The following is a 26,504-nucleotide window of genomic DNA, read 5'->3' on the forward strand; positions in this document are numbered from 1 at the left end:
ATGCAGACCGCGGTGCAAGGGGGAGAAGAGTTCGCGTGTGACACACACAAGCTGAGCACACGCACACTGCAGTGACAGCCACACAAAGCATAATTTAAAGGAGAAGTACCAGAACGAAATATAAAAACGGAAAAAGTATTTTAGAGCAGAGGTTACAGATAACATTTGTGATGAGTTGTTTAATGCTATGGAATTAACTAGAAATGAGAATTAGCGGGGACCGAACATCTATCTTGCTATAGAATAAAGTGCCTTTTATCTAAATGCAAGGGAGGAAGGACACGTGGAAAAGTAACCTGAAGCTAGGCTTTTGCCATCTTTGTTTTTTGTTTTTTTTTTTGCATTTATCTTGAGACAGAGCGGGAGGGAGAGAGGGAAGAAGAGAGAGAAACACGCCGAGTGGCTGCCACCAGGCTGCCACACAACTCCACCAGGGCCGGGGACAAACTGCAACCGAGGTACGTGGCCTCAGTGGGAACTGAACCCGGGCTCTCTGGTCCGAGGACCGACACTCCAACCGCTGAGCCAAACCGGCCAGGGCAGCTTTTGCCATCTTTTACTGAAAATCACTCCAGTGCACTGGGCACCAATGGCCCGACTCCCAGCTGCTGGCTGGGGCAGGCCAACCTCGTTCCAGAATCCAGAGAGTCGCCCTGTCTGTAGACTTGCCTTCCCATACCCAGAATCCTGGTCTCTTTATGACTGTTGGGGAAGCAGGTTAACTGCCTCGAAACGAACTGAGCAGTAGGGCTTTGAGGTCCCCCCAGCGGAGTTCCTTCCCGAGTGATGCGGAGGCTGACACCTGGGGAGGGGCCCGAGAGCACACTGTGTCGGGCACAGGGTGGGGGTGAGGGGGGGGCGGGAGGCTCACCAGGTGCGCATCAGGGGGCTGGCACTGGAGGTGCCAATGGCCCACCTGAGGTGTGCGGCCACCACTTAAAGTGATGTCAGCAGCTCACCTGGGGGTTTTCTCCAGCCACACTGTGACCCCCGCCCCGGGTCCGTCACGAGGCCGAGCCAGTCCCTACGAGGGCTTCTCCTAGGCATTCCCCTTGCAGAACATTTGCGCGCACGGCCCTGGGCTGGGACACATCCCAGAGCTGCTTCCTGGACAGAAATGAGGGCCCACAGGCGAGGCACCCCGTCCTCAGGGCCTAGCCCCGGGCCGGAAGGAGGAGAGGAGGGAGCCCAGCCCTCACTGCTGGTCACAGGAAGGGGGGCCTGGAGCCTTCGCTGCCCAGCCCCACGGCCAGTGAGCGGGGACGAGGAGGGAGCAGAAAGGAGCCAAGAGGCACGTGGAACCCGCCTTTCTCATCTGTAAAGGTGCTCTGCTCTCGGACACAGCATGTGCCTGTCACCATTCACAGCTGGCTCTCAGCGTTCACACACATCCCTCCCGGTCACACGGAAACAGAACGTGACAGTGACTCCCAGCAGAAAGGGTCTTAGGGTGCGGTTTTGTTCTGCCAGAGGACAGCAAGGAGCCCCCAGCCCGGGACGCTGTGTCTACGCTGCACTGAGCGGACAGGTGACCCTGCACCACGGAGAGAACCTCCTTTACAAAGGCCTGGCTTGGGCCTGAGCGAGGAGTGGAAGAAAGGGGGTTCACCTGTGGGCACAGGGCCTGGGTGCCGGGGGTCCCCGAGGGAGGGAAATGTGGAGGGCTACAGAAAAGCCTCCTCAGCAGAGGCTGGTAGAGGGGCTGCCTCAAAAGTGACCCTCAGATTCCCTGTCAAAGCCCCGAACGTGTGCCCGCGGGAACCGCCTCATCGCTCATTGGTCAGGAGGGAACGGGAGGAAAGGGCGCATGTGACAGGACGGTGGCCGAGAAGACACAACGCGCACTGTTTCCTGGATGCTTCTCAAAGAAAAGAGTTCCCACAGTCCCCAGGAATGAGCTTTACTTCCCAGGGTTCCGGAGACCCATGTTTGAGAAGCACTGACTTAAGCCCCACCCCAACCCTATGGTACAAAAATATCTTTTACATGCATGTTATCTACCTAAAAAGCCGACATGTATAACTGACAAAGTTTGTTTTTTCGGATTGTTGTCTAGGAGGGATCCAGGATGGTGGCCGAGTCGGTGGACGTCACACCCCCCTCCAGCACAAACGGGAATTACAACTGAAACATAGAGCCAGCAGCTTGAATGCCCATCCAAAGGCTAGCTCAAGAGGAGTCATAGCCAACGACTCACAGAGGTCACAGTGAGAGCGGAAGGAAGGATGGACGTGCACAAAGGGCTGGCCCGGCTCCCAGGGGTTCCCTCTGAGAAGCGGGGTTCTCCAGGCCCCCAGCCCAGAGCACCAGCGTGGGGCAGAGAGACCTGGCTGTGAAAATCAGTGGGGATGCTGCATGACAGGAAGAGACGAGGTCCGTTAGAGACACAGGTGCCCTCCTAGAGGGCTGGCACACAAAATCACATCCGCAGTCACTCACCCTGGGCTGCGGCAGAAGGAGGGTGGGGTGACAGTCTCATGAGGACAGACTGGGGTCTGTGGCTCTGGGGAGAGAGCGTAAGGGGCAGCCTCAGGACCCCCGTGCTGAGTCCCTCTCCTCCATGTGGCACCAGCACCAGCCTGGGGGGACGCAAAGCCCCACCCTCTCTACTCCCTCTTGCCCCACCCTGCGGAGCCTGTGCCCTGCGGAGTAGTCAGCTGCCTGGGCTGAGGTACGGCGGTCTGGGCAGACTCGGGGTGTAAGTGACTGAGTCCTGTGGCTTTGGGGCAGTGGCCCTTCCTCTTACTTTTCCAGGACTTGACTGGCGCCTCCCCCTCATGGGAGATCTGCTAGCGCCACCCTCTCAAATCCTGGTGGCCCCACCCTGCAGAGGTCTAGGTAGAACCCGGGACAGACTGCGTTGTGTGGCTCTGGGGGAAGGGCCGCTGCCCTCACCTTCCCCAGCCTGACCGGCACCTCACCCTCACAGGAGACCCACTGGCCTCACCTTCTCAGCTCCTGGCGGAATCCGAGACAGACCGAGTTGTGTGGCTCTAGGATGGGGGCCATTTTCTCTCTCACACAGGCGGGTGCAGGGCCCTCCCTTCACATGGCCACATCTTGGTTTGTCTGGGCCTGATAAACTCTGCTGGCCCATCCTGACGACTCCCCGAGACCCTGCCCCACCCCAGAGGGATGCGAGCACTCTGAGTGGCAGCAGGACTGTGGGACATTTGCTGACTGGCCTCAGACCCAGCCCTGGCACTGAGTTTGGACCTGTGTCAGTCTAGTAAACAAAACTCGCCCCTACCTGGTGACTCACAGGCTTATCTCAAGAAACAGGAAAACTCTCCAATAAACAATCTAACTTTACATTTAAAGGAGCCAGATGAAGAACAACCAACAAAGCCCAAAGTGAGTAAGAGAAGGACATAAAGATCAGAGCAGAAATAAGCCCTGGCCGGTTTGGCTCAGTGGTTGGAACATTGGCCTGCGGACCAGAGAGTCCTGGGTTTGGCTCCTGCTAGGGGCACATACCAAAAAAAAAAAAAAAAAAAAAGATCAGAGCAGAAATAAATGAAATAGAGTCTAAAAAAACAATACAAAAGATCAAGAAACCAAGAGCAGGTTCTTTGAAAAGATAAACAAGACTGGGAAACCTAACCAGACTCATCAAGAAAAAGAGAGGACCCAAATAAAATCATAAATGAAAGAGTAGAAGTAACAACTGACACCAAAGAAATACAAAAAAATGTAAAAAAAAATATTACGAACAACTATATGCCAACAAACTGGACAATCTGGACAAAATGGATAAATTCCTAGAAACATACAATCTTCCAAAATGGAATCAGGAAGATTCAGAAAATCTGAATAGACAGATTAGAAATAATGAAATTGAATCAATAATAATTATATAAAAAAAACCCAAAAACCTCTCAACAAACAAAAGTCCTGGACTGAATGTCTTCAAAGGTGAATTTTACCAAACATTCAAAGAACACCTACCTCCTCAAATTACTCCAAAAAATTCAAGAGGAGGGAAGACCCCCAAGTTCATTTCATGAGGCCAGCATCATTCTAATTCTAAAACCAGATAAAGACACTACAAAAAAAATTATAGGCCAATATCCTTGATGAACATAGATGCTAAGAGCCTCAACACAATGTTAGCAAACCAGATCCAGCAATACATTAAAAAGATCATGCACCATTATCGAGTGGGATTTATTCCAGGGGTGCAAGGTACAATATCTGCAAATGAATAAATGTGATATACCACATAATCAAAATGAAGGATAAAAATCACATGATCATATCAATGAATGCAGAAAAAGTATTTGATAAAATCCAGCACCAATTTATGATAAAAACTCTCAGCAAAGTGGGAATAGAGGGAACACACCTCAATGTATTAAAAGCCACATATGACAAACCCACAGCTTACATCATACTCAACAGGCAAAAACTAAAAGCTTTTCCCTTAAGATTGGGAATAAGAGATATCTGCTTTTACTACTCTTATTCAACATAATACTGGAAGTCCTAGCCACAGCAATTAACCACAAAAGAAGAAGAAATAAAAGGCATCCAAATCAGAAAAGAAGAAGTAAAACTGTCATTATTTGCAGATGACATGATACTGTATATAGAGAACCCTGATTCCACCTAAAAATTACTAGAACTGATAAATGAATTTAGAATAGTAGCAGGATACAAAATAAATATTCAGAAATCAGTTGCATTTTTATACACCAATAATGACTATCAGAAAGGGAAACTAAGAAAACAATCCCAATCATAATTGCTTCAAAAAAAAAAAAAAAGAAATATTAGGAATAAGTTTAACCAAGAATGTAAAGAGACTTGTACTATGAAAATTATGACACTGAAAAAAGAAATTGAAGAAGATACAAATAAGTGGAAACATATATCATGTCCATGGATGGAAAGAATTAATGTCATTAAAATGTTCAAAATTGCTTTGCTACCCAAAGCAATCTATAAATTCAATGCAATTCCTATTAAGATACTAATGATGTATTTTGTAGAACTAGAACAAATATTCTAAAAATTTATACAGAATCACATAAGACCCCCAAATAGTAACAGCAATCTTTGGAAATAAGAACAAAATTGGAGGAATCATGTTACCTGATATCAAACTATACTGCAAGGCTATAGTAATCAAAACAGCATGGTACTCGCATAAAAACAGACACATAGATCAATGAAACAGAACAGAGAGCCCAGAAATAAACCCATGCCTTTATGGTCTGTTAATATTTGAAAAAGGAGGCAAGAACGTACAATGGGGTAAAGATAGTCTATTCAATAAATGGTGTTGGGAAAATTGGACAGATACATGCAAAAAAAAAATAAATAAATAAAAAGAAACTAGACCACTTTCTTACACCATACACAAGAATAAACTCAAAATGGATTAAAAACTTAAATGTTAGACTTGAAACCATAAAAATCTTAGAAGAAAACAGAGGCAGTAAAATCTCGGACATTTCTCATAGCAATATGTTTTCTGATATATCTCCTTGGGCAGGGGAAACCAACGAGAAAATAAACAAATAGGACTACATCAAACTAAAAAGGTTTTGCAAAGCAAAAGAAACCATTAACGAAATGAAAAGATGACCCACTAAATCAGAGAACATATTCACCAATGATACATCTGACAAGGGGTTAATATCCAAAATTTATAAAGAACTTATACAACTCAACAGCACAAAAATTCCCCCAAACAATCCATTAAAAAATGGGGCCTGGCTGGTGTGGCTCAGTGGACTGAGCCTCCTCCCATGGACTGAGAGGTCCTGGTTTGATTCCTGGTCAGGGCATGTGCCCTGGTTGCAGACTTGATCCCCAGTTGGGGGCGTGCAGAAGGCAGCCCATCAATGTTTCTCTCTTGTCGATGTTTCTCTCTCTCTCTCTCCCTTCCCCTCTCTCTTAAAAAAAAAAAAAAAGCAATAAACATATTAAAAAAAAAAGGGCAAAGGAACCCTAGTTGGGTAGCTTAGTTGGTTACAGTGTTGTCCTGGTACACTAAGGTTGTGGGTTCGCTCTCTGGTCAGAAACATACAAGAAGCAACCATGAATGCATAAATAAGTGGAACAACATATCAATATTTTTCTCTCCAACCCCTCACCCCTTTCTCTTTCTCTAAAAATATCAATCAATAAAAAAATTTATTTTTAATGGGCAAAGGACCTGGATAGACACTTCTCCAAAGAGGACACACAGATGGCTAACAGACATATGAAAAGGTGCTCAAGGTCACTAATCACCAGAGAGATGCAAACTAAACCACAATGAGACTGTCACCTCACACCTGTCAGCATCTCTCTCATCAATAAATCAACAAACAAGTGTTGGTGAGGGTGTGGAGAAAAGGGGACCCTTGTGCACCGTTGGTGGGAATGCAGACTGGTGCAGCCACTGTGGAAAGCAGTATGGAGTTACTTCAAAAAATCAAAAATGGAGCTACCTTATGACCCAGCGATTCCACTTCCGGGAATATATCCAAAGATACCCAAGACACTAATTTGAAAGAATATATGCACCCCTATGTTCATTACAGCCTTATTTACAATAGCCAAGATTTGGAAGCAGCCCAAGTCCATCAGTAGATGAGTGGAGGAAAAAGGCTGTGGTACATATACACCATGGAATACTACTCGGCTGTAAAAAGAAAGAAATCTTACCTTTTGTAACCGTCAGAGAAAGACAAGTACCATATGATTTCACTTATACGTGGAATCAAATGAACAAAATAAACTGAAAAATGAAATAGAAACAGATCATATTTACAGAGAACAGACTGACAACTGTCAGAGGGGAGGGGGGTTGGGGAACTGGGTTAAAAGGTGAAGGGATTAGGCAAAAACAAAAATTCAGACACAGACAACAGTGTGGTGATTACCAAAGGGAAAGGGGGTGGGGTGGGGTAGAAAAGGGTACGGGGATAAATGGTGATGAAAAGAGATCTGACTTGGGGTGGTGAGCACACAATACAATATGCAGATGATGTGTAGAATTATATCCCTGAAACCTATATGATTTTATTAACCAATGTCACCCCAATAAGTTCAATTAGAAAATTTAATTAATAAAACATTATCATCTAAAAAGAAAAATATTATTTTTAATTGAACCCACAAGAACCCATCCCAAAGACCCAAGGGGGCCATAGCCCAAGTTTAAGAAACTCTAAGCAGGTGAGCTGGCAGCTGGTCACAGCCCAACATCCCCACTTCCTGTGTGACCTTGGGCCGGTCAGTCAGCACCTGAGCCTCAGGCCCGTTCCCTAGAGAGCCACATGCCTGGCACGGCACCTGCAGCACAGAAAGCCCTTGGTATGTGGGGGCCACTCGCCTCCCCATTTATGACCTGGGAAGAAGAACAGCCCTTCGGAGTGTGCTCACTGAGTATTAGGAAGAGTCTGAGACGTCCTCATTCCCATGCAAACAAGCCAACCTCAGATCTGAGTACAGGTACAGACCTACCTCGGAGGAAGAGCCACACCCCCGGGGAGACAGGGAAGGCGGGCTGGAAGGGAAGACCTTCCACAGGAAGGCAGAGAAGGTCAGGAGGGGCCCAGGGCTGTGACCCAGGCACCGGGACTGGCCTCAGAGGTCAGGGAGGCGAGAGGAGGAGCCAGGGTGGTGGGACAAGGTCAGCCGACCTCCAGGAGCGCTGAGCCATCCAAAGGAAGTGCCCAGCGATGCAGAGTGACAGCAAGGATCAGGTCCCGAGTGAGACAGACCCAGAGGACCAGGGCCCTGGTGGGAGACCAGAGTGCACTGAGGCCACTGAACCCCAAAGCATGAAAACTGCCACCGAGGAGGCCAGGCGCGGGGTGAGCAGGGAAGGAGGGGTAGCGAGAAGGAATGTTTGCTGGCACCATGGAGGACAGGGATAGGGACTCAGGGAGGATCTTGCAGAACCTTGAATACGTCTACGGAGAAGGCAGGAGGCTGACTTAGGTAAGAAAACCACCGGCGCAGGAACGAGAGGGCAGAGACGGGGCAGGACCAGCTCCGTGGCCAGGCCTTTGGTCCCATGGCACCTCCCACCGCCTGCCTGTGGCTTGTTGCCGAGGACAGCCGGGGAGGCAGGGGTGCTCACTGTCCCCCACGTCAGTGAGACCTCCCAGGACAACCTTCCGGCATGGCTCACTGCTAGAGCCTGGTGGGCCTGGGGGAAGCTGAGAGATGGCCTTTCTGTCCCAAGAGTAGACCTGGGAGGAGACAGACAGAGCTCCAGGTCACACCGTACACAGGGAGGAAGACCAGCAGGGTGACGCCTAGATTACAGGAAGGCAGGACAAGAGGGGACAGGATGCGCTGGGGACGCAGCCCCTGGGGAGCCCTCTGCTCGGAAACAGCGTCACCCAGCCCTCTCCAGCCTTACGCCTCATAGAAGCCACAGGAGTAGTGGCTCAGTGGGAGGGAGACTCATTTTATTACAAAAGACCAAAGCAGAGCTTCCTCATTCTTGGAAATACTGCCCTGAGCGGTGGCAAGGCCCGGCCAGGATGCCTGGCGGAGCGGGCACTGGCACTAAGATCCCAGGCCGGCGAGCAAGCTCACTCTGCGGCCACGCCCCCCCTTCTCGTGTTTCCTCCTCCCCCAGAACCAGCCCCTTATCAGCTGAGGAGGAGAAGAAAAGCCACTGTGGACTCCAGACCTTGGGCAGGACAAACACACCCAGGGGACCCGGAGCCAGCGAAGAGGAAGCGCATTGTTCTCCAGGTGACTGATGTGTAAAGAACACCCCGCGGAGCCCAGGGGACAGAGGGAGCCAGCCTGGAAAAAAACAGGTGGCACCCATGACCTTTCCCAGAACTCCGGTGACACTCGAGGCACGGTGCGGCTGGGACGCCCCGACAGACGGCAGCTCAGCGGCACTACCCTGTCGCTACCACTGAGAACCGTGTCCTGCTGGCTCTCTGCTGGATTAACTAATTTCCAATCCCCTTAAAGCACGTTTGGTGCGGAGTCTGGAATGGGACACTCTTCACCTAATTAAGCTATAGGATCATAAGTTGTGCCCAGGTTTTACAACATTGTCCAAGACATATCTCATCAGAAAGCAAGCCAGCTGGCAAGGTCCATCGGTTGGTGGTCGCAGGACTGCGTGAGCAGGTGCAGACACAGGCCAGGCGCCCTGGAAGTGAGCGACAGGGCAGGTCGGGGACTTCGAGAGACTCCCGGACTCGAGGAGAAATGTGCACACCTGGTGCTGCGGGCGGGGGGACAGGGTGGGAGGACGGGTCGGGGGGGGGGACAGGGCTGGGGGACAGAGTGGGGGTGGGACAGGGCGGGGGGACGGGGCGGGAGGACAGGGCGGGAGGAGGGGGGACAGGGCTGGGGGACAGAGCGGGGGTGGGACAGGGTAGGGGGACAGGGCGGGGGGACAGGGTGGGAAGAATCCCAACACTCCAGAAATCAAGAGACAGCAGAAACCCCAGCATGTCCAGGAGAGAAATGGCTAATGGGGACGTCTACACCCGAAGAAGGACGTCCGCCTGGTGAGGGGAGGGCCAGGGCAACACACGCCTACACAGGACTGAGCAACAGCCTGTTCTCGAAACCCCGTGTCCCCGAGGCCCTCCCTGGAGGGCTCACCTCTCAGGCCACGGGCACTTACCTTCGATGAGAAAGAGGAAGCACACGATCCCCATGGCTGCCACGATGGCCCCGGGCACGATGAAGGACAGGCCCCAGCACGTGGACACCCAGTAGCCAGCAATCAAGGACCCCAAAATGTTGCCCACTGAGGTGTGAGAATTCCAGACCCCCATCACCAAACCACGCCTGCAACACAAGACACAAGACAGCACCTGATGTGGAGAAGCTTCAGGGGACCGCGGTGGGGGACACAGCAGTGCCTGCAGGGGGCGAGCTGGCCCCGGAGGGAGGAGGCCGTGCGAGACACGGCTGGGATGCCGCGGGGAGCTGGGCTTCATTTCACCCCGGGGACTCAGGTGCCCAACCACACAGCTCTCAGAGCGCCTATTTCTGATGAAAAAGTGAAATGAGGACTTTTCCAGAAGGTCTTGGAAGGTCCCAAATACTAAATCTGTACCTCTGCAGACTGAATCCAATCGTCTGGTGGAACGTCCCGTTCACGCAGGTCCCCGCTGCCGGGCCATCGGATGGATGGAACAGCGGAGAGAGGCTCGGAGAGCTGGTTTACTCTCAGTTGCCACACTTTAGCCCTCTCTAGTGCTCCCCACCCCTACCCTGCCCTGGCCCGGGGCTGAGTGTTACACAGCGTCACAGCGGCCTCTGGACTGCACTCGGCCCACCGAGGCTGGACGCACCTCTGCTACCAGGACTTGTCACACCTTCCAGCGCCTTGGAGTCTTACTTTATGCATTTATTTTATCCTCACCGGAGGATATTCTTCCACTAATTTTTCAGATGGAATGTGAGGGAAGGAGGGAGAGAGAGACAGAGAGAAACATCGAAGTGAGAGAGACACAACGACTGGCTGCCTCCTGCGTGACCCTGACAGGTGCTGGGGATCGAACCTGCAACTGAGGCACATGTCCTTGACCGGAAATTGAATCCTCGACACTTTGGTGTGCGAGCTGATGCTCTAACCAAACTGGCCAGGGCTTTGAGTCTTATTTATTTATTTTACTTTTTTCCAAGCGAAAACAAAATTTGAGAACCAGACTCCCTGCAGCGGGGAGGGGACCTAAGTGGGCTGCGCTTGAATCGTAGTTTTAATGTAGCGTCTGCACCAAAGCCGGGGCGGGCCTGTCCTCTGCACCTTCTCCCGGTTCCCAGGAGCCAGGAAAGGCCATGCTGCTGGTCAGCTGCACAGAATGACACAGCGTCCACCCACCAACAGCAGGGAGGGCATCTCCTGGGACAAAGGCATCTGAATTCAGAACCTCCGGTCCCAGAAGTTTTAATCCTCTTATTTCATAGAATAGACTAAAGTGTTTTTTGTTTTCCTACAGTAAATCTAAGGAAAAACTAAAAATAAAGTCTTTTTTTTTTTTTTAAATCTTAAAAAAAATAATGCTGCCCTGGCCAGTTTGGCTCAGCAGTTACAATGAGTCGTGGGTTCGATTCCGGCCAAGGGCATGTACCTCGGTTGCGGTTCATCCCCAACCCTGGTCGGGGTCGTGCGAGAGGCAACCAGTCGATGTGTCTCTCTCACATCGATGTTTCTCTCCCTCCCCCTTTCTCTCCCTCTCTCTCCCTCCTGCTCTATCTGAAGATAAGTGGAAAAGTATCCTCGGGCGAGGATTAAAAAACAGTAATAACAACAATGCTGTTGGAAACAGGGTGGCCTTTTCTCCCCTTCCTTTGACAATGTTTCATGTTCAATGAGTTTCCATCCAGTATCACTTGTTTAGTTTCGGGTGTACAGAACCGCGCTTAGACAATCGCAGGCTTACAAAGTCTCACCTTCCTTTTCCAAACCAGTTGCTGAGGCAGGTGACGACGCTGGGCCAGCCGGTGGTCTGCACCAGCCCGTTGATGATCTGCGGCAGAGGGGACAGGCAGGACTCAGGACTCACCTCGGGGGAAGCCTGTCTTCAGGCGGGGCTCCCAGACGCCTCCCCTTCTCTGTTCTTCGGGAGTTTGGGAGCACAGCTGGGACTCACACAAAAAGAGGGGGGCCAACCTCTATTCGATGTGAGCCCCAAGAACCAAATGTTTTAAACTAGATATATAATTACAAATGTGATGCGTGCATATTGTGAAAATTTTAGAATATGTAGGGACAAGAGAGAAAAGAACTACTACTGACAGCCTGGGGCCAGGGGTTTCGATCTCTGTCGCATCTAACACTCGATGAAAGAGAGGAAAGGTTGTCGTCTTTGTAGAGAGCTGAGATCGGACTGTAAACATGGCGTGTAAACCGCACGCTCCGCTTCTCACGCCGTGAAGAAGGCACTGCTGTTAATGAGCCTCTGAACCAAGCTTAACCTTGACTGAAGCCTGGAAAAGGATCCCCCCTTTTCAAGAGGACCCTGAGCTTACATTTCAGGAAGGGGCTTAGCAAGTGCGCTGGTGAATAGGTTTGTGTTGGTCCAGGAGTGTCGGGGCACCTTGACAAGACGACACGAAACAGGTCCAGCCCGGCACCTCCTGCAGTCACCACTGGGACAGACCAGCTCTGCAGGAGGCCTTCTGGGGGCCACGGGCTGGTCCGGCCTCAGGGCCAGCCAGGCTCGGCCTTCTCTCCAGGAATGTGCTGGACCTCTGGGAAACTGTATTTTGTTTTTCCCTTCCTTCTAATTTTAAGCATTACTATAAAGTGTAAATCACTTTTGTAATTAAAATAATCAAACTCTTTCAAGGCCTATGTCAAAATTTTTAAAAGCAAGTATGTCCAGTTTGCTTTGATGATTTTATAACACCCCCTAGGCTATTGGAGGGCCTCAGATGCTGAGCTCATTATTTTATGTCATTTTCCATTTCTAGTAAATAGAATCCCCAGGAATGTTGGGACGGGCAGTAGCCAAGCGTTTCAGGCCCAGCTGGGAGGCAGCACAGGGCCTGTCTCGGCCTTCACCTGCTTTGAGCAAACTCAGCCTCTCTCCTCCCACTGATCACCTCCAACCCTGTCCCATGGCCAGTGCCGCCTAAGTCCTCCCTTCTCCCTGCCCTCGCTGCACGCCACATCCCTCCAACTCCTGGCTGGTCCCATCGGTCACCAGACAGAGCATCTAGAACTCATCCAGATGAGGGCAGAGGGGCCCCTGCTTCAATCCCCTGCTGGGGTATGGACAAAGGGGGTCCTGTAAGGGGCAACTCCTGAATCCTCAGGAAAACTGCATGGCTGCTGAGCTCAGAGACGGTGGAAGAGAGACTCTGCATGTTGGCGCTGACCCTGACGTCTGCTGCACCCCCATCCCCATTCCACCACCTGCCCGCTTCTCCCTGGGTGGAGGCAGGGACCTGAGACATAAACACCCTGTCCAGCTCATCGTGGGAACCGCACAGGTGGTGAGCCATGGGCCCAGACCTCACCTGCGTTACCACGTAGAATCCAAAACTGTGGATGTCGTAGAAATACCCTAACCCGAACAGGGCCGTGAAGATGCCGCTGGCCAGCATTCCGAAAGTCAGGTAGTACCTGATGGGCAGGCGCTCCCCGATCACGCCGCTGAGGATAGGAAAAGGGAGACGAGTGTGAACAGACAGGCACACCCATAACATAAACGACCCGTGAGTTCTTCCCGGATGTTTTCATGCTGTTCTCTGAGCTTTCGAAGCTCCAAAGCACCACAGTTTCCAAGAAGATTTAATCACAACCGTTTCCCAACAGGGCATTTATTAACCAACGGGCAGTATCTTTAAAGACTTTTTATTTGTAGTAAAAGTCGCTAACAGTCAAATAATAATCCTCAAACACCATGGCTCGCACACACGATGCTGCCAATGAAAAACACCCCGAACTTGTCCTGCTAGTTAGTCCTGCTTTTATACAAACAACATCCAGTTAAAATACCAACTGTCAGACTGCAAACAAATGCCCTTGGGCTGTCATTAAGTCACCTGTGTTGACAATATTGGGCCCAATTTTATCTCTACTTAAACGTTTTATTTTATTTTATTTTTTTCCTTTATTGATTTTAGAGAGAGAGAGGAAGTGAGAGGGAGAGAGAGATAGAAACATCGATGAGAGAGAACATCGATTGGTCGCCTCCTGCATGCCCCCCACTGGGGATCTGGCCCACAACCTGGGCATGTGTCCTGATCGGGAATCGAACCAGCGACCTCTTGATGCATAGGTTGATGCTCAACCACTGAGCCACACCGGCTGGACTCTACTTAAACATTTTAAAAGAAAAGGCTGAATGCCCAGCCAGTGTGGCTCAGTGGATTGAGCGTCGTCCCATGACTGAGAAGTCCAGGTTCGATTTCCAGTCAGGGCACATGCCTGGCTGATCCCCAGTAGGGGGCGTGCAGGAGGCAGCTGATTGATGGTTCTATCTCTCTCTCCCTTCCTCTCTCTCTAAAAAGAAAATAAAAAAAATAAAAAAAAAGGCCAAATGGAATGGACACCATTCCACCTTATGTCGACTCAACAGTCACTAAGGCCACGCCACACCTGCTGCTGACAAGGAGGGCCCTGGGCTGATGAAGGTGCCACCATATCTCACTGTGCCTGGTATACTGTTCCATCCATGTGCCAGGGGTCATGGAAAGGCCGTGCAAGGGAGCAGTGCACACCCTGGCTGCAGTCACGAGTGAGCTTTGGATCTCACACTGGACAGATTTTCAGGATAACCCTCACTGGCAAGCTGCGTGAAAAATGACCTCTGCCCATCAAGAAGCAACAATAAACCCACTTGTTTCCAAGCAGGTTTCTTAAGCTCAGCACCCTTGACATTGTGGGCCAGGTGATTCGCTGGGGTGCGTGCGGGGCTGTCCTCTGTGGGATGTTAGCAACACCCCCGTTCTCTACCCATCAGGTGCCAGTAGCACCTTTTCTCCAGATGTGACAACCAAAAGTATCCCCAGATGTTGCTCTAGGTTTCTTAAGGGACAAAATCACTCCTAGCTGAGAGCATTCAAATGCTGTTTTCTAGTAACTGAGAAAAGCATACTCTAGCTTTGGGTCTTTTTATTCTATAGATGATTGGTGTCCAGTAAGGTCAGTCTTTTTTAAAAAATCTTCATCAGAGGATATTTTTCTATTTATCTTCAGATAGAGTGGGAGGGAGGGGGAGAGAGGGAGAGAGAGAGAAGCATCGATGTGAAAAGACACATCGACTGGTTGCCTCCTGCACAACGCCCACCAGAGCTGGGGACGAAGCGCAACCCAGGTATGTGCCCTTGACCGGAATCAAAGCTGTGGCTCATTGGTTCTCAGGCCGATGCTCTAACCTCCGAGAAACTGGCCAGGGCTGGTAGGTCTTCACAATATAAACGTTACCCCTCAAGATGGAACACGGCTAGCAGTCTGGCTGCCACCCACGCCTCAGGAGCCTCAGGCCCACACTGTCCTTCTCATCCATCGGGCTCATGCTCCGCTGTGCGCCACACGCTTCAGGCTACTTGTTACTGCCGCATCTGCAGCGCTGAGCAAATGTGCAAACCCAATAGAGGGAAGCCATCCACTGCACTGAAAAATTGCCTGGCTGCCACCAACAACCCACAAGGGCGCTGGGCTGGGTGGGGCCCAGGTCCTGGTGACCCCCCTTTCTGGTGGGTCTCAGGGAAGAGGCTCAATGTCGACAGAATCCCTGAGATTCTTGAATCTCTAAAGATCTTAGTCTCTGAACAAAAAACTCTTGGGCTAAAAGCCTTAGTCCCTATGGTGCTGTTTTCCCAACCTGGCTGGACTGACACAATACCAGTATTTAACCTGCCCCCACATGTCCTGTTACCTCCCTCACTTACCACCTTCCTAGGTCAGTTAGAGAACGGGGTCAAGAGCCCAGGACAACGATCACGTGTGGCAGAGGGTGGGCATGCGCCACGTGCCGGCACCATGCCAAGCAGACGGTGTGTCTTCACGCATCAGTCCCCACCACAGTCCTGTAGGAACTACTGTGCCCCACTGTGCAAAGCTGTAGAGGAACTTGCCCACGCCACGTGAGCAGTGGTGGAGCCGGGAGACAGATCCCAGCAGTGCGTCTCTATCCACACCCCGGCCGCCACACCGCACGGCCTCTGTGCCCAGTGAGGAGCGCGCATGCCCGGCGGGGCGGCCAGGTGGGCCTGTGCACACACACTTTGCAAACTGGAACTCGCGATTGGGGACGTGTAGACAGATGGCGGCCCCTGAAAGCAGAGGCGAGGATGCGCTCTGCTGAGAATCTCAAGGGGCCGCCAGTGCCCTGTTGCTGAGTAGCCACATCCCAGCAGGGTTCACTGCGCGTCCTGACCACGGCCGGGAGAGCCGCCACGGCCAGCGCGCCCTGATCAGCAGTGTCCGGGGCTTCTAACGGCCTGCTTCGTGGCCACACCGCCGCTCCCACAGCAGTGCGTGCGTTCTCACTTCTCCCTGTCTCTGAGTCCAGACTGGAGGGGAAGCAGCCTGGGGTGGGGCCTGGTTCACGCACCCTGCCTGCTCCGCACTGAGCGGTCTCTCTGGCCAGGGTCTTGAACCTTGAGCAGACCTACCTCAGGTACATGCCAATGGCATACGCGCACAGGAAGGAGTAGTCCAGGGCCCCGAGCAGCTGCTGGTAGTTGTCCTGATCTGTGCGGGTGAAAATCGACAGGCACAGGGAGTAGTGCTGGGTTGGTCGGGGCACCGCCACACAGACGTCCTCTGAGTGGGCGGTGTGCTCAGAGGAGGAACGGGGATGTGGCGGCACACCTCTGCCGGGCTGCTTGGCAGACGGGAATGCAGCCACCACGTTCAAACAACCACTGAGGACACAGCCTTGGTGGGGGAAACCCACGCGGCCCACGGGGAGCCATTCTTCATTCCCTCCAGCACGGCCTCGGCCAGCCCCACCGGCCTGCGGCCCCTCCCTCCCTCCCGCCTGCGCTCTGCGTGCCTGACCCTGCCTCTGTGACCAGCACGGCAGGCTCATCCTCGGCAGACGTCCCCACCGCGAGAATCTGGCTCGGCCGCCAGCACCTCTTGGCCCAGGCCCGAGACACAGCAGCACTGCAGGAGTGCGAACTGAGGGAGGACGGAGCTCCCTGGGGACAGTCCCCCCCACGAACACAGGCCCCACTGCAGAGCCGGGAGGCTGGGGAGTGGGCCACGGCGGGGGTCTCGGCACCCCCCCCGGGAAGCACCCTCTCTGCAGGACGCCCGCTTCAGAACCCCGGACACAGAGAACTCACCGAACGGGGCCCAGCTACAGTCAGTCTCGTTCTCCGGGAGCTGGGGAGAGGGGACGTCACTGGCCCTTTGGCTCTGGCTGTTGAATCTGGCTCCATCCTCATTCCCAGCAGCGCAGGACCTGTGGAGCTCACCCTAGGACATCCGTGGGGAGGACGAAAGCCAGAGAGAAAAAGTGCACTCAGGTGGGGTTCGGCAGGGATGCAAAGAACAGCACCCCCTCTTACCAGCCTTCCCAGGGCACCTGGCTCGGTGGGGAGGAAGTCGCTGTTCGGGGGGTCTGCCTGCCGGACCCACAGAACTGGCGGGTAAGGTCCCTCGGGCTCTCCGGGAGCCCCACTCCTGAGCACACAGGGCCAGCACAGAGGCCCCGGGCCACAGGACTGCCCAGAGCGGCTGTGCGGCTGCGAGCGGACTGCCTCGTCCTCGGCCCGCCTGCCCAGACTGGCCACTGGGTCCATCTCGCCAGATTCACACGGCTGACCGCCGCGGCGATACAGAACGCGTTCCAGGTCCAGCACCAGGAGGATGCCCCCCACACACGGTAAGCCTGACACAGGAGCGCAAGCGGTAGGACTCTGTTTCCATGCACAATGTTCAAGAACAGGAAACTGAATCGTGGGGACCTTGGTGAGAATCGGGGTTACCTGGAGGGGGGTAGTGATGGGGGGCAGGGCGTAAGGAGCCCTCTAGGAGCTGGCAAGGGGCCAGACCTCAACCAGGTGATGCTTTCCTGGGCGAGTATGTAAATGTTTGTCCTGGCACGGTGCATGGGACTCCGCCGCTCTGTACTACACGGCTGTGTCATCAGCACCGGGACACTGCCCTAGAACTCTGGCCAAGGGTTCTGCTCTACAAATTCAAAGTGGCGACTTGACAAATGGCTTTCCTCAGCAGAGCCGCCCGGCCCAGGGCGGGAAGCTTCCTCCTGCTGACCGAGCCGTCCCTTGCCCCGGCCTACGCGCTCCGCCGGGGTGACGGTGCGGGGCTGTGGGCATGGCCGAGCTGGGGTCAGAGGCACCGGGAGGCCTGCGGTCTTTCCTTCCTGCATAAAGCTGGGGTTTCAGCATTTTCCCTTCCGCCGGACTGTACTGTCTTCTTCGCCCTCAGAGTCGGGGGCCCACCTGCTGCTGCCCCTCACGGAAGCCCAGCTGGCCAGACCAAGGTTCAGTGCTGGGCTCTGACCAGGGTTCAGTCAGAAAGCGACAGGTCTGGGGGAGAGGACCTCCGGCGGAGGGATGGGGCCGGGCGGCAGTGGCTCTAACACACACCTCCCGTGGAAGCGCGGGGAAGGGAATTTTAACCTCTCTCATCGCTTCGTGTTCCCAGGGAGGAGCCACGCATGGGAGAGATACGTAGACACGCACTCGTTCTGTTTCCTCAATAAGCAGAGCAGCCCTTCTGTTTTCTGCTGTCCTGTGACAAAAGGCAGCCTCGCCTCCTGGTCAGGGATGCAGACTCGGAGCTGGGATCCTGGTGCCACCGTGCCGGCTGCCGACCTCGACCCAGTCCTGTGAACTGCTCCCGTCCGTCAGGCTTGCAGCCGGATGGCCCAGCCGGCCAGTGCTGCTGCGGGGCGACCCGCCGCCCTCGGGCGGGGGCTCCCTGGTGATGCCCCACCTCCATCAGCGCTGCGGGCCTTCACCCCATGATCCAAACCCAGTCTTTCCAGGTCAATCCTGGACCCCGGGAAGGCTCCCCAACTACTCTGGTGCGCCCTCAGACTCTGCCACGGTTGCTTCCATTTTCCTGACTTGCCTTTCTCTTCAGCTGTGAGTGCATTTCCCTGGCCGGGGACAAGAAGCATTTAAATTCCCAGTGGCTGGTCGCACGTACTGACTGGAGTCACTGGGCGAGTGCGTGAGTGTTTGCGAAGGCCCCGCCTTACATTCTTTGTCAAGACCATGTGTCGAAAGGTCTGCAAACACCTCCGGTTATTTAAACTTGATATGTCAAAAAAGTGAGAATTTGCAAGTAACTTGAAAGGCACGGAAAATTCCTGCTTACTGGGAGTCAAGGAGGAAGTGCAGACTTTTGGAGGGAAGGGTTGATGCCCGACACCCACAGGGAGTCCCTGGAGAACCGGGAACCTGGACCTGCCACGGGAGCAGCCGCGGCACTGCCTCTCCCACCACCTGGACTCGGAGGGCGGCTGCCCAGCGCTCGGCCAGCAGAGCTCCGCCCGGGCTGTGCCCTGCCCCCGGCCAGAGAGAGGTAATGGACAATGTCCCTGTTCCTTCTACAGCACAGAGTCGAAAGCCATTCAAGCCTGTTGACAATCTACAGGCAAAGTGATGCGATTCCAACGAGGGTCAGAAAACCACCTTGCTTTCCCTGAGTGAAGCTGGCTACTGTGTAGGAGTATTGACTCGAAGCCGAATGTCTGCTGGCAGCTTCCTGCCAGCCCCCCCTTCCGGCCCCGGGGCAGCAGCTCGGTGCTCCGAGAATCACGAAGAACCCAGAACCGCCGCCACAGCCCGGAGCGAAGCGCGGGACACGTCCAGAGGGCACCGTTTGGAGGGCAGTCACAAAAGGGTACCTATTTAATGAAGCTTTAGAATTTTGAAACTGTCAACTAGTATTTCTGAAAGGATATACTACCTCTGAAAGTATAGGTCCTAGAAACATGTTAAAGATTTTAATTTCAGAGAAGAGAAACTAAAAAGCAAAGCAGCAAAGGACCTGCTTCCACCCCATCCATTTCCCAGGTAGCTCACCTCCTCCCTCCCTGCCCCCGCCAGGAGCCCTACAGTAACGAGTTCCTTAGGGAGATTGCAGGCAGGACAGAAAACGAAGTGTGTCTTACCTTAACGATGCTGATAGGCTTTCGCGATAAGTGGAAACTCGCGTACAGCAAAAATGTCAAAATAAAAACGAAGGCTCTGTACCTGAAACACAAAACAGTGGTGGGAGATGATACCCAATAGTATGAGAATACATGGCAACTGTAATTTTTTTTTTATTCTCACCCGAGGACATTTTTCCATTTTTTGTTCAGGTAGAGTGGGAGGGAGAAAGAGGAACAGAGAGAGAGAGAGAAACATCGATGTGAAAGGAACACATCGAGTGGCTGCCACCCGCACAACCGACCAGGGCCGGGGACAAACTGCAACCGAGGTACGTGCCCCCAGCAGGAACCGAACCCAGGTCTCTCAGGACCGCAGGCCGGCGCTCTAACCGCTGAGCCAAACCGGCCAGGGCGTAACTGTAATTCTTAAATGTTCTTACGCTGTGTGTTCCTCAGTCAGTCCTATATCGATGATCACTCCTATTTATATCACTATCATAGTATATTTCATTTTATTTTTTATCCTCACCTAAGGATATTTTTCTATTTATGATCAGATAGAGTGGGAGAGAAGGAGACAGAGAAAGAGGGAGAGAGAGAGAGGAAGTGAAACATAGATTCGAGAGAGGCACATCGACTGGCTGCTTCCCTCACGACCCGACCAGGGCCGGGGACGAACTGCAACCCAGGTAAGTGCCCTTGACTGGAATTGAACCCGTGACTCATTGGTCCACGGGCCAACACTCTAACCACTGAGCCAAACCGGCCAGGGCATAATATTATAGTTTAAAAGTGGGACTTTTGCTCTGTCCAAATTGAAACTATTTCAACATTCATTAACAAACTATAATCAAAGAGAAATCTGGGACGCAGAAGATGAACATAAGTTTACAAAGCAGACAAAAAGGAATGATTATTTAGTTTGAAACAAAATTAACCACAAGTTTCCTGTACCCCTGGTATCCTGGGCATTTAGGATGGTATTTTTTACTTTTTAGCTTCTATGAAACTTTTCCAAAAGACACAAGCAAGGCAGAGACATAAACCTCTCACTGACCTCAGGAGGGATGCTCATGAGCTATGAGTAGGCCGACGGCACAATCAGACTGGCCCAAAGCCCGGCCGCACTGTCTGGCTCGTGGGAAAAGCGGCTGTGGGGAGGGCCAGTGCTGAAATGCATGGGAGTCTAAAGAAAAGAAGATACTTTGGGAGGATGATAAAAGTTCATTCCAGTCTAAAAATTTGAACCATGCCGTGGAAAAACATTTCTTAAGGGAAAAAAATCCGTCAGGAGGGAAAAGTATCTGGCAAGGTATGAAGACAAGGGGCTCCCACCAGGAGAGTAGATCCTCTGTGTCCTGAGACCCAGCCCCCAGAGGACCCGTCCTGTTTCTGGCCTGACTTTCGAGTTGAGTGATGGCTTGACTCTATAATTACCTAGGACACAGGCAGCAGAGATAGAACAGAGACAGGCAGGGGCCCGTGTCCCCTGGGGCCCTCGGTGATGCTGGGACTCTCCTCTAGGCTCATGTCCACGGTTGTAATTGACTTCTCTAGGGCAGCTTTCCATGAATAACAAAGAATCCTAGGGGTGCCTGCCTCTTTGGCCAGTAGGGGACAAATAAATATTTCTAAATTAAAAATAAAGATCATATTTCATGTTTCGGGTGGGAAAAAAGAGTTGGTGGGACCATGGGAATATAGCCTACAACTGCCAGGGTACCCGAGGGAGAGGAACACGCTAAATAAATACTCGAGAACTGAGTCATGACATGCCCCGGGTGCCCCTTCACCGAGGGGCACAGGCTGATGGTGTTCCTAGGATTCTCTGCTCTCAAGCCCATGCCAACAACCAGTAGGAAAAGAAAACCATAACAAATAAGTGTATGTTTTATACCAACAACAAGACTATGCAGGTACGGTGGGTTTCTTACAAAGTGCGGACCTTCGTCCTGTGTTTCTGAAGGCCACCTGTCTGGGCGGGGACGGAAGTCTCAGCTCTTCGCTTGGAGTGCTGTCCCTCCACCCAGCTCCGGCGCGTGCTGGCCAGCACAGGGGGACTCCAGGCCCTCAGAGCTCTGTATGCCCGCAATCCCCAGACTCCCAGCCCACAGGCAGATTCGCTGGTCACTTATGTCCTCACTGGGTGTAAATTACTAGCATGAGTGCAGCCCATGGGGAACCCTGCCTGACCTGCCCCCTTTTGGGTACAGGGTTCCCTTGTCCCATCTCCACAAGGAGTATTTTGAAAGGGTTCTCAGACTGGGTTATCCTCACACCTCCCAGATCAGTGTGAAGGAAGAACCTGGAGCCCGGAGGTGCTACACACTACCAGGTGCAGGCGTGTGCTCCACCGGCAGAATCTGAATCATCATCACCAGCCAGGAAGGGTTTGGAAAAAGTAGCTCTACTGAAATGGGCTTTGGGTTCATGCTCTCTACCCAGACATAAACAGAATTCTATTTATAAATATTCTATTTTTATTAAATATATCAACACATTTATAAATAGAATAAATAACCCAGAAATAAAGAGCTCCTCCGTATGTCTAGACCATGTCTGAAGAGCCTGGGGCCCTCGTATACCTGCATTCTTAGATAGTCAAGCTGTCTGGGTTATCAACCCAGTGGCCATCCTTGGGCCATTGCCCTCCTTCCCTGGAACTCCACTTCCAGCCCTGGCCTCTGCCTCCATCCCGGGGCCGATGCCCCTCCTCTAACTGGGTTCTGCGGTGCTGCTCACCAGCACTGGGCCTGGCAGCACAAAGGGGCCCCAGGACTGCCTCGCTGGGGCATGCCAAGTGGAGCTCATGCCCAGGGGTGCTCCATTAGCTCGTGGCCGCAGAGGGCAGCAGCGCACACTTCCAGCTGAACTGAATTCAGCTCGGTTTTGCGTGGAGTGAAATACCTTATGCCTCAGCCGGCAGGATGCCAGGTTCTCTTAGCAACACTGGCCAGTGCCGCCTTGATTTCTTTCTTTTTTTTCTTAATTTTTTTTCCTTTTTGATTTGAGAGAGAGAGGAAGTGAGAGGGAGAGAGAGATAGAAACATCGATGAGAGAGAACATGGACTGCTGCCTCCTGCATGCCCCCCACTGGGGATCAGGCCCACAACCTGGGCATGTGCCCTGACTGGGAATTGAACCAGCGACCTCTTGGTCGACGCTCAGCCACTGAGCCACACTGGCCGGACGCCTTCTTGATTTCTTTAATTCCAGTCCAATACCACATGATTCATTTAGTCCCTCCTCTGCCCACATTTTACTCCTCTTTTCTGTGGTATTCTTGGGGGGGAAAAAAAGGCATAAACTCAAAGCTAATCATGAGGAAATTCTAGACACATCTAAAACAAAAGATAGTCTATAAAAAAATGGCGTGTACCCTTTGGAAATGTCAAGGTCATAAAAAAAAAATTAAAAAAAAAAAAGGCCAAGAAAGAATTCCAGATGAACCAGAACAGACCACGGCACAGCTGACTGCAGTGTGCCCGGCTGGACCCCGGGCCGGAAGACAGCTCTCAAGGACGTCGCTGGACACTGGATATAACTTTGAACGTGGACTGTGGATTAGATGACAGCACGGTATCGGTGTTTAATGCCTGATTTTGATCTTTGTGTGTAGTTATATGAGAATGTCTTATTTACAGAAAATACACACTGAAGTGCTTAGAAATAAAAGGAAATAATTAGTGCAACTTACTCTCAAACGATTTATAAAACAGCGTGTGCATGCACACACACGGGGAAGCAATGAGGGAGGCGCTAGGGTTTGTCCGCCGGTCAGCCCAGGCCCCGCAGTGGGACTGGGTGCTCACTAACAGTCCCTCTGCCCCAGCTCACTCTACTCAAGATTCAAAGCCCCGGGAGACAGACCTGTAGCTCCCTTGCCTTCCACCTGCCTCCTGCTGGACCTGCGCTGTTCAGGAAGGTGCTGGGCATGAAGCCCCGAGGGCCTCCCTCAGCAGCCATAGGAGACAGAAAGTCCTGAGACTCACCTGACCGTCCCAACTGCGCACAAAGTAGGGAAGCCAGTTCCCAGATGGAAATCAAAGAGCTGCTAGAAATGGGCAGGTGTGCTGGGTAGAAACACATAGAAAATGTCCTTTGTAGCCCTGGCTGGGTTGGCTCAGCGGTTAGAGTGTGTTGGCCCACAATCCAAAGAGCTGTGGGTTTAATTCATGTCAAAGGCATGTACCTCAGCTGCGATTCCATTACTGGCCCTGGTTGGGGTCGTGTGGGAGGCAACCAATCGATGTGTCTCTTTCACATCAATGTTTCTGTTTCTCCCTCCCCCCCTCCCCCTCTCCCTCCTTTCCTCCTCTCTCCCTCCCTCTCTATCTGAAAATCAATGGAAAAATATCCTCAGGTAAGGATTTAACAAAAAAGTCTTTTGTAGGAATGTTAAAGCCAGTCTCTTTAGGATTGCTAAATCTCAGTTAAAATAACTTTTAAAGGTCAAAGAACAAGTTGGAGATAGAGATGGAACAGAATTAAGACAAATACTCTAGCCCAGCCAATGTGGCTCGGTGGTTGAGTGTGGTCCTATGCACCACGAAGTCGTTGGTTTGATTCCTGGTCAGGGCACATGCCCGGGTTGCCGGCTTGATCCCCAGTAGGAGGCGTGCAGAAAGCAGCTGATGTTTCTCCCTCATCAATGTTTCTCTCTCTCTCTCCCTTCTCCCTACCTCTCTCTGAAATCAATAAAAACCACCACCACCACAAAAAACCCCAAACAAACAAAAACAAAATCAAACAAACAACAAGTAAAAAGACAAATACTCGATACCCTTGCTACCCAAGGGGGGTCAATGGACTGATGGAACCATCACCTGGGAAGTGCGGAGTCTCAGGCGCACCCCAGACCTACTGAGTCAGAATCTACATTTTAACACGCTCTCGGGGGGATTCACCTGCTCGCTGAAGTTTGAGAAGCACTGCTATATCTTTGTAGTTCTCACCCTTACAAAATAAGAATCTGTGATACCCGGGAGTTCTGCAGTTCTTTGTAACAGTCTTGTCATTTCCTTCCGTGAGTTTGAAAGTTGTATCAAAATGAAGTTATGAAACAAAGAAGCGAAAGATAAACACTCCCCAAATAAAAGGTAAGTGTTTGAACGCTTGTGGCTAGATTTGCAGTAGACACGAAACAAGTGGACAAGGAAGGAATGAGATGTCTGAGGTTCACCTGAGGCCAGGGGGTGCTCCATCCCTCAGCAGAGGCCTGAGAAGATGCAGAGAGTGTGGCGGCCACAAGTGGGCTGTCGTGATGGAGACGGAGGGGTCCTGAATATGCCACCATGGCATACAAATTATTTTGAGCGGAAAGCATCGGAGTTCCTGGAATCTATGTCTCAAAGCAGAGCCTCCTGAAAAAACTCAAGGACGTCCCTCCCTGGGAGCAGCCTGGGGAGGATGACTCATCACTGAGAACGCGAAGCATCCGCACCACACCCAGGCGGACACCGTCACAGCCCTGATATCTCCCATCTACTCTCTTAAGGCCCATTTACCTGTCCAAAAAGTCGTGTGTTTTCTCCTAAGTGCCTTCCTCCTCCTCCTCTTCCTTATTAACCACAAGTTCTAACAACCTCTTTTGAGTCACATTTTTATGTAAAAACTCTGGTATATATGTGATTGAATCTCTTCTCTCTTGTGAATCTTTTTTTTCAGTTTTATTTGCATGCCCCCAATTACTGAACCTAAGAGGGTAGATGAAAAATTTTTTCCTTCCCAACTGAGCTCAGGAAGGGAGACACCACTGACTGTGGGTTAGAGGCCAGAGGGCCCCGCCCTGCCCTCTGTCCCTCCGTGGGCTTCCTTCACCGACATGGAATTCACGACCACCCCCATCCTTCCCAGAGGGTTCTCAGAACACGCCAGCAGAGGTGCTTTGGGAAGAGAAGGTCTTCTGGTCGGCATTTAACTTGTTTAGGTTTTATTTTCTCTCTGGAAGCTCTGCCCCAGCTAGGCCACTTACTGAGCTCAGAGTTCATACTTATTTCACTCACGGGCAGGCTATATCCTGCTGGTGGTCAGTGGTCAATTTTCTGTGGGAGCCATGAGTATCACAGAAACCACTGAAGACCATGCGGGAGTTCAAATGCTCTGTGTCCCTGCCAGAGTCGAAGACGGAGGACAACTTGGCGATGTTCCTCACAGCTTTCACCGCTGATTCCACGGTTACAGGGAGGCCAGCACCCGTGCGCGTTTTACCGTGAAACGGAGGGAGCTGGCGCACGGTGACCCTCACCCACGCTCAGTGCCATGCTGGGGCTGGAGCTGCCGGGACTTACCACTGATCCCGGGAGAATGAGATGATGAAGCGGATGCCAGCAGGGAGCTGAGCCATTTACTCGAGGACCACAGAGCTTTGGTCACGAATCAGATGCTTCATAAAGAGGTTACTAATCCTGGCTCCAGTCGCTCCTGTCCCTGCGCTCGCACAGGCTGGAGAGCACGCCGAGCTGTCCTGCTGCGTCTTGGGCCCCCTCTTCCTTGCTGCAGAGGCCGCGTGCTCTACAACGAGAACGAGGAGGTGAAGCCAGGTGTTCCTACAATGGCACCTTGGAGACCCTGGCAGAAGAAACTGCCTGTGCAGTTGTTACCCAGCCCAGGCCAAAGCTGGCCTTCCTGGACGATGGGCATGCCCACCCCCAGGCCACTAGGTGGCAGGACAGCATCTGCCTGGGGCGGGCGGCAGGGGATGGGGGTGGGATGCTGTTCAGAAATCACTGAAATGAATTTCACACGATGTTCTGATGATATAAGAAGAACCACCTTGTTCTTCTCCATCTGGAAGGCATCTAGAGATCACCCTGTTGGCCCTTAACCACAATACCCTCCAGAACATGAGCGTTCACATGGAACAGGATGCGCCCAGTGGTTATGCCATGTGCTCAATTATCAGAGCACGCCAGGGAACCGGACGTGTTCCATTCCACCCACTCTGGACCAGGCCACAACTGAGCCACAATAACAGAGGGG

The 26,504-nt window shown here is 52.1% G+C and overlaps 1 protein-coding gene across 2 annotated transcripts in view; it reads right to left on the reverse strand.

Annotated features, from left to right (window-relative positions):
- The window catches only part of SLC37A1 (solute carrier family 37 member 1), a 58,209-nt gene that overhangs the window by 26,445 nt on the left and 5,260 nt on the right, over nucleotides 1–26,504 (reverse strand). For both annotated transcript variants that reach the window (XM_036243716.1, XM_036243715.1), the window contains exons 2-8: nucleotides 25,814–26,036; nucleotides 19,542–19,623; nucleotides 16,738–16,870; nucleotides 16,060–16,138; nucleotides 12,955–13,090; nucleotides 11,383–11,459; nucleotides 9,605–9,771 (exon numbers count right to left, since the gene is read on the reverse strand). In XM_036243716.1, coding sequence (XP_036099609.1) covers nucleotides 9,605–9,771; nucleotides 11,383–11,459; nucleotides 12,955–13,090; nucleotides 16,060–16,138; nucleotides 16,738–16,870; nucleotides 19,542–19,623; nucleotides 25,814–25,869 — 730 coding nt within the window. In that variant the 5' untranslated portion in view covers nucleotides 25,870–26,036. The remainder of the gene's footprint in view (nucleotides 1–9,604; nucleotides 9,772–11,382; nucleotides 11,460–12,954; nucleotides 13,091–16,059; nucleotides 16,139–16,737; nucleotides 16,871–19,541; nucleotides 19,624–25,813; nucleotides 26,037–26,504) is intronic.

The sequence above is a fragment of the Molossus molossus genome, unplaced genomic scaffold (genome assembly GCF_014108415.1).
Source record: "Molossus molossus isolate mMolMol1 unplaced genomic scaffold, mMolMol1.p scaffold_m16_p_5, whole genome shotgun sequence".
In the NCBI taxonomy this organism is placed as follows: Eukaryota; Metazoa; Chordata; class Mammalia; order Chiroptera; family Molossidae; genus Molossus; species Molossus molossus.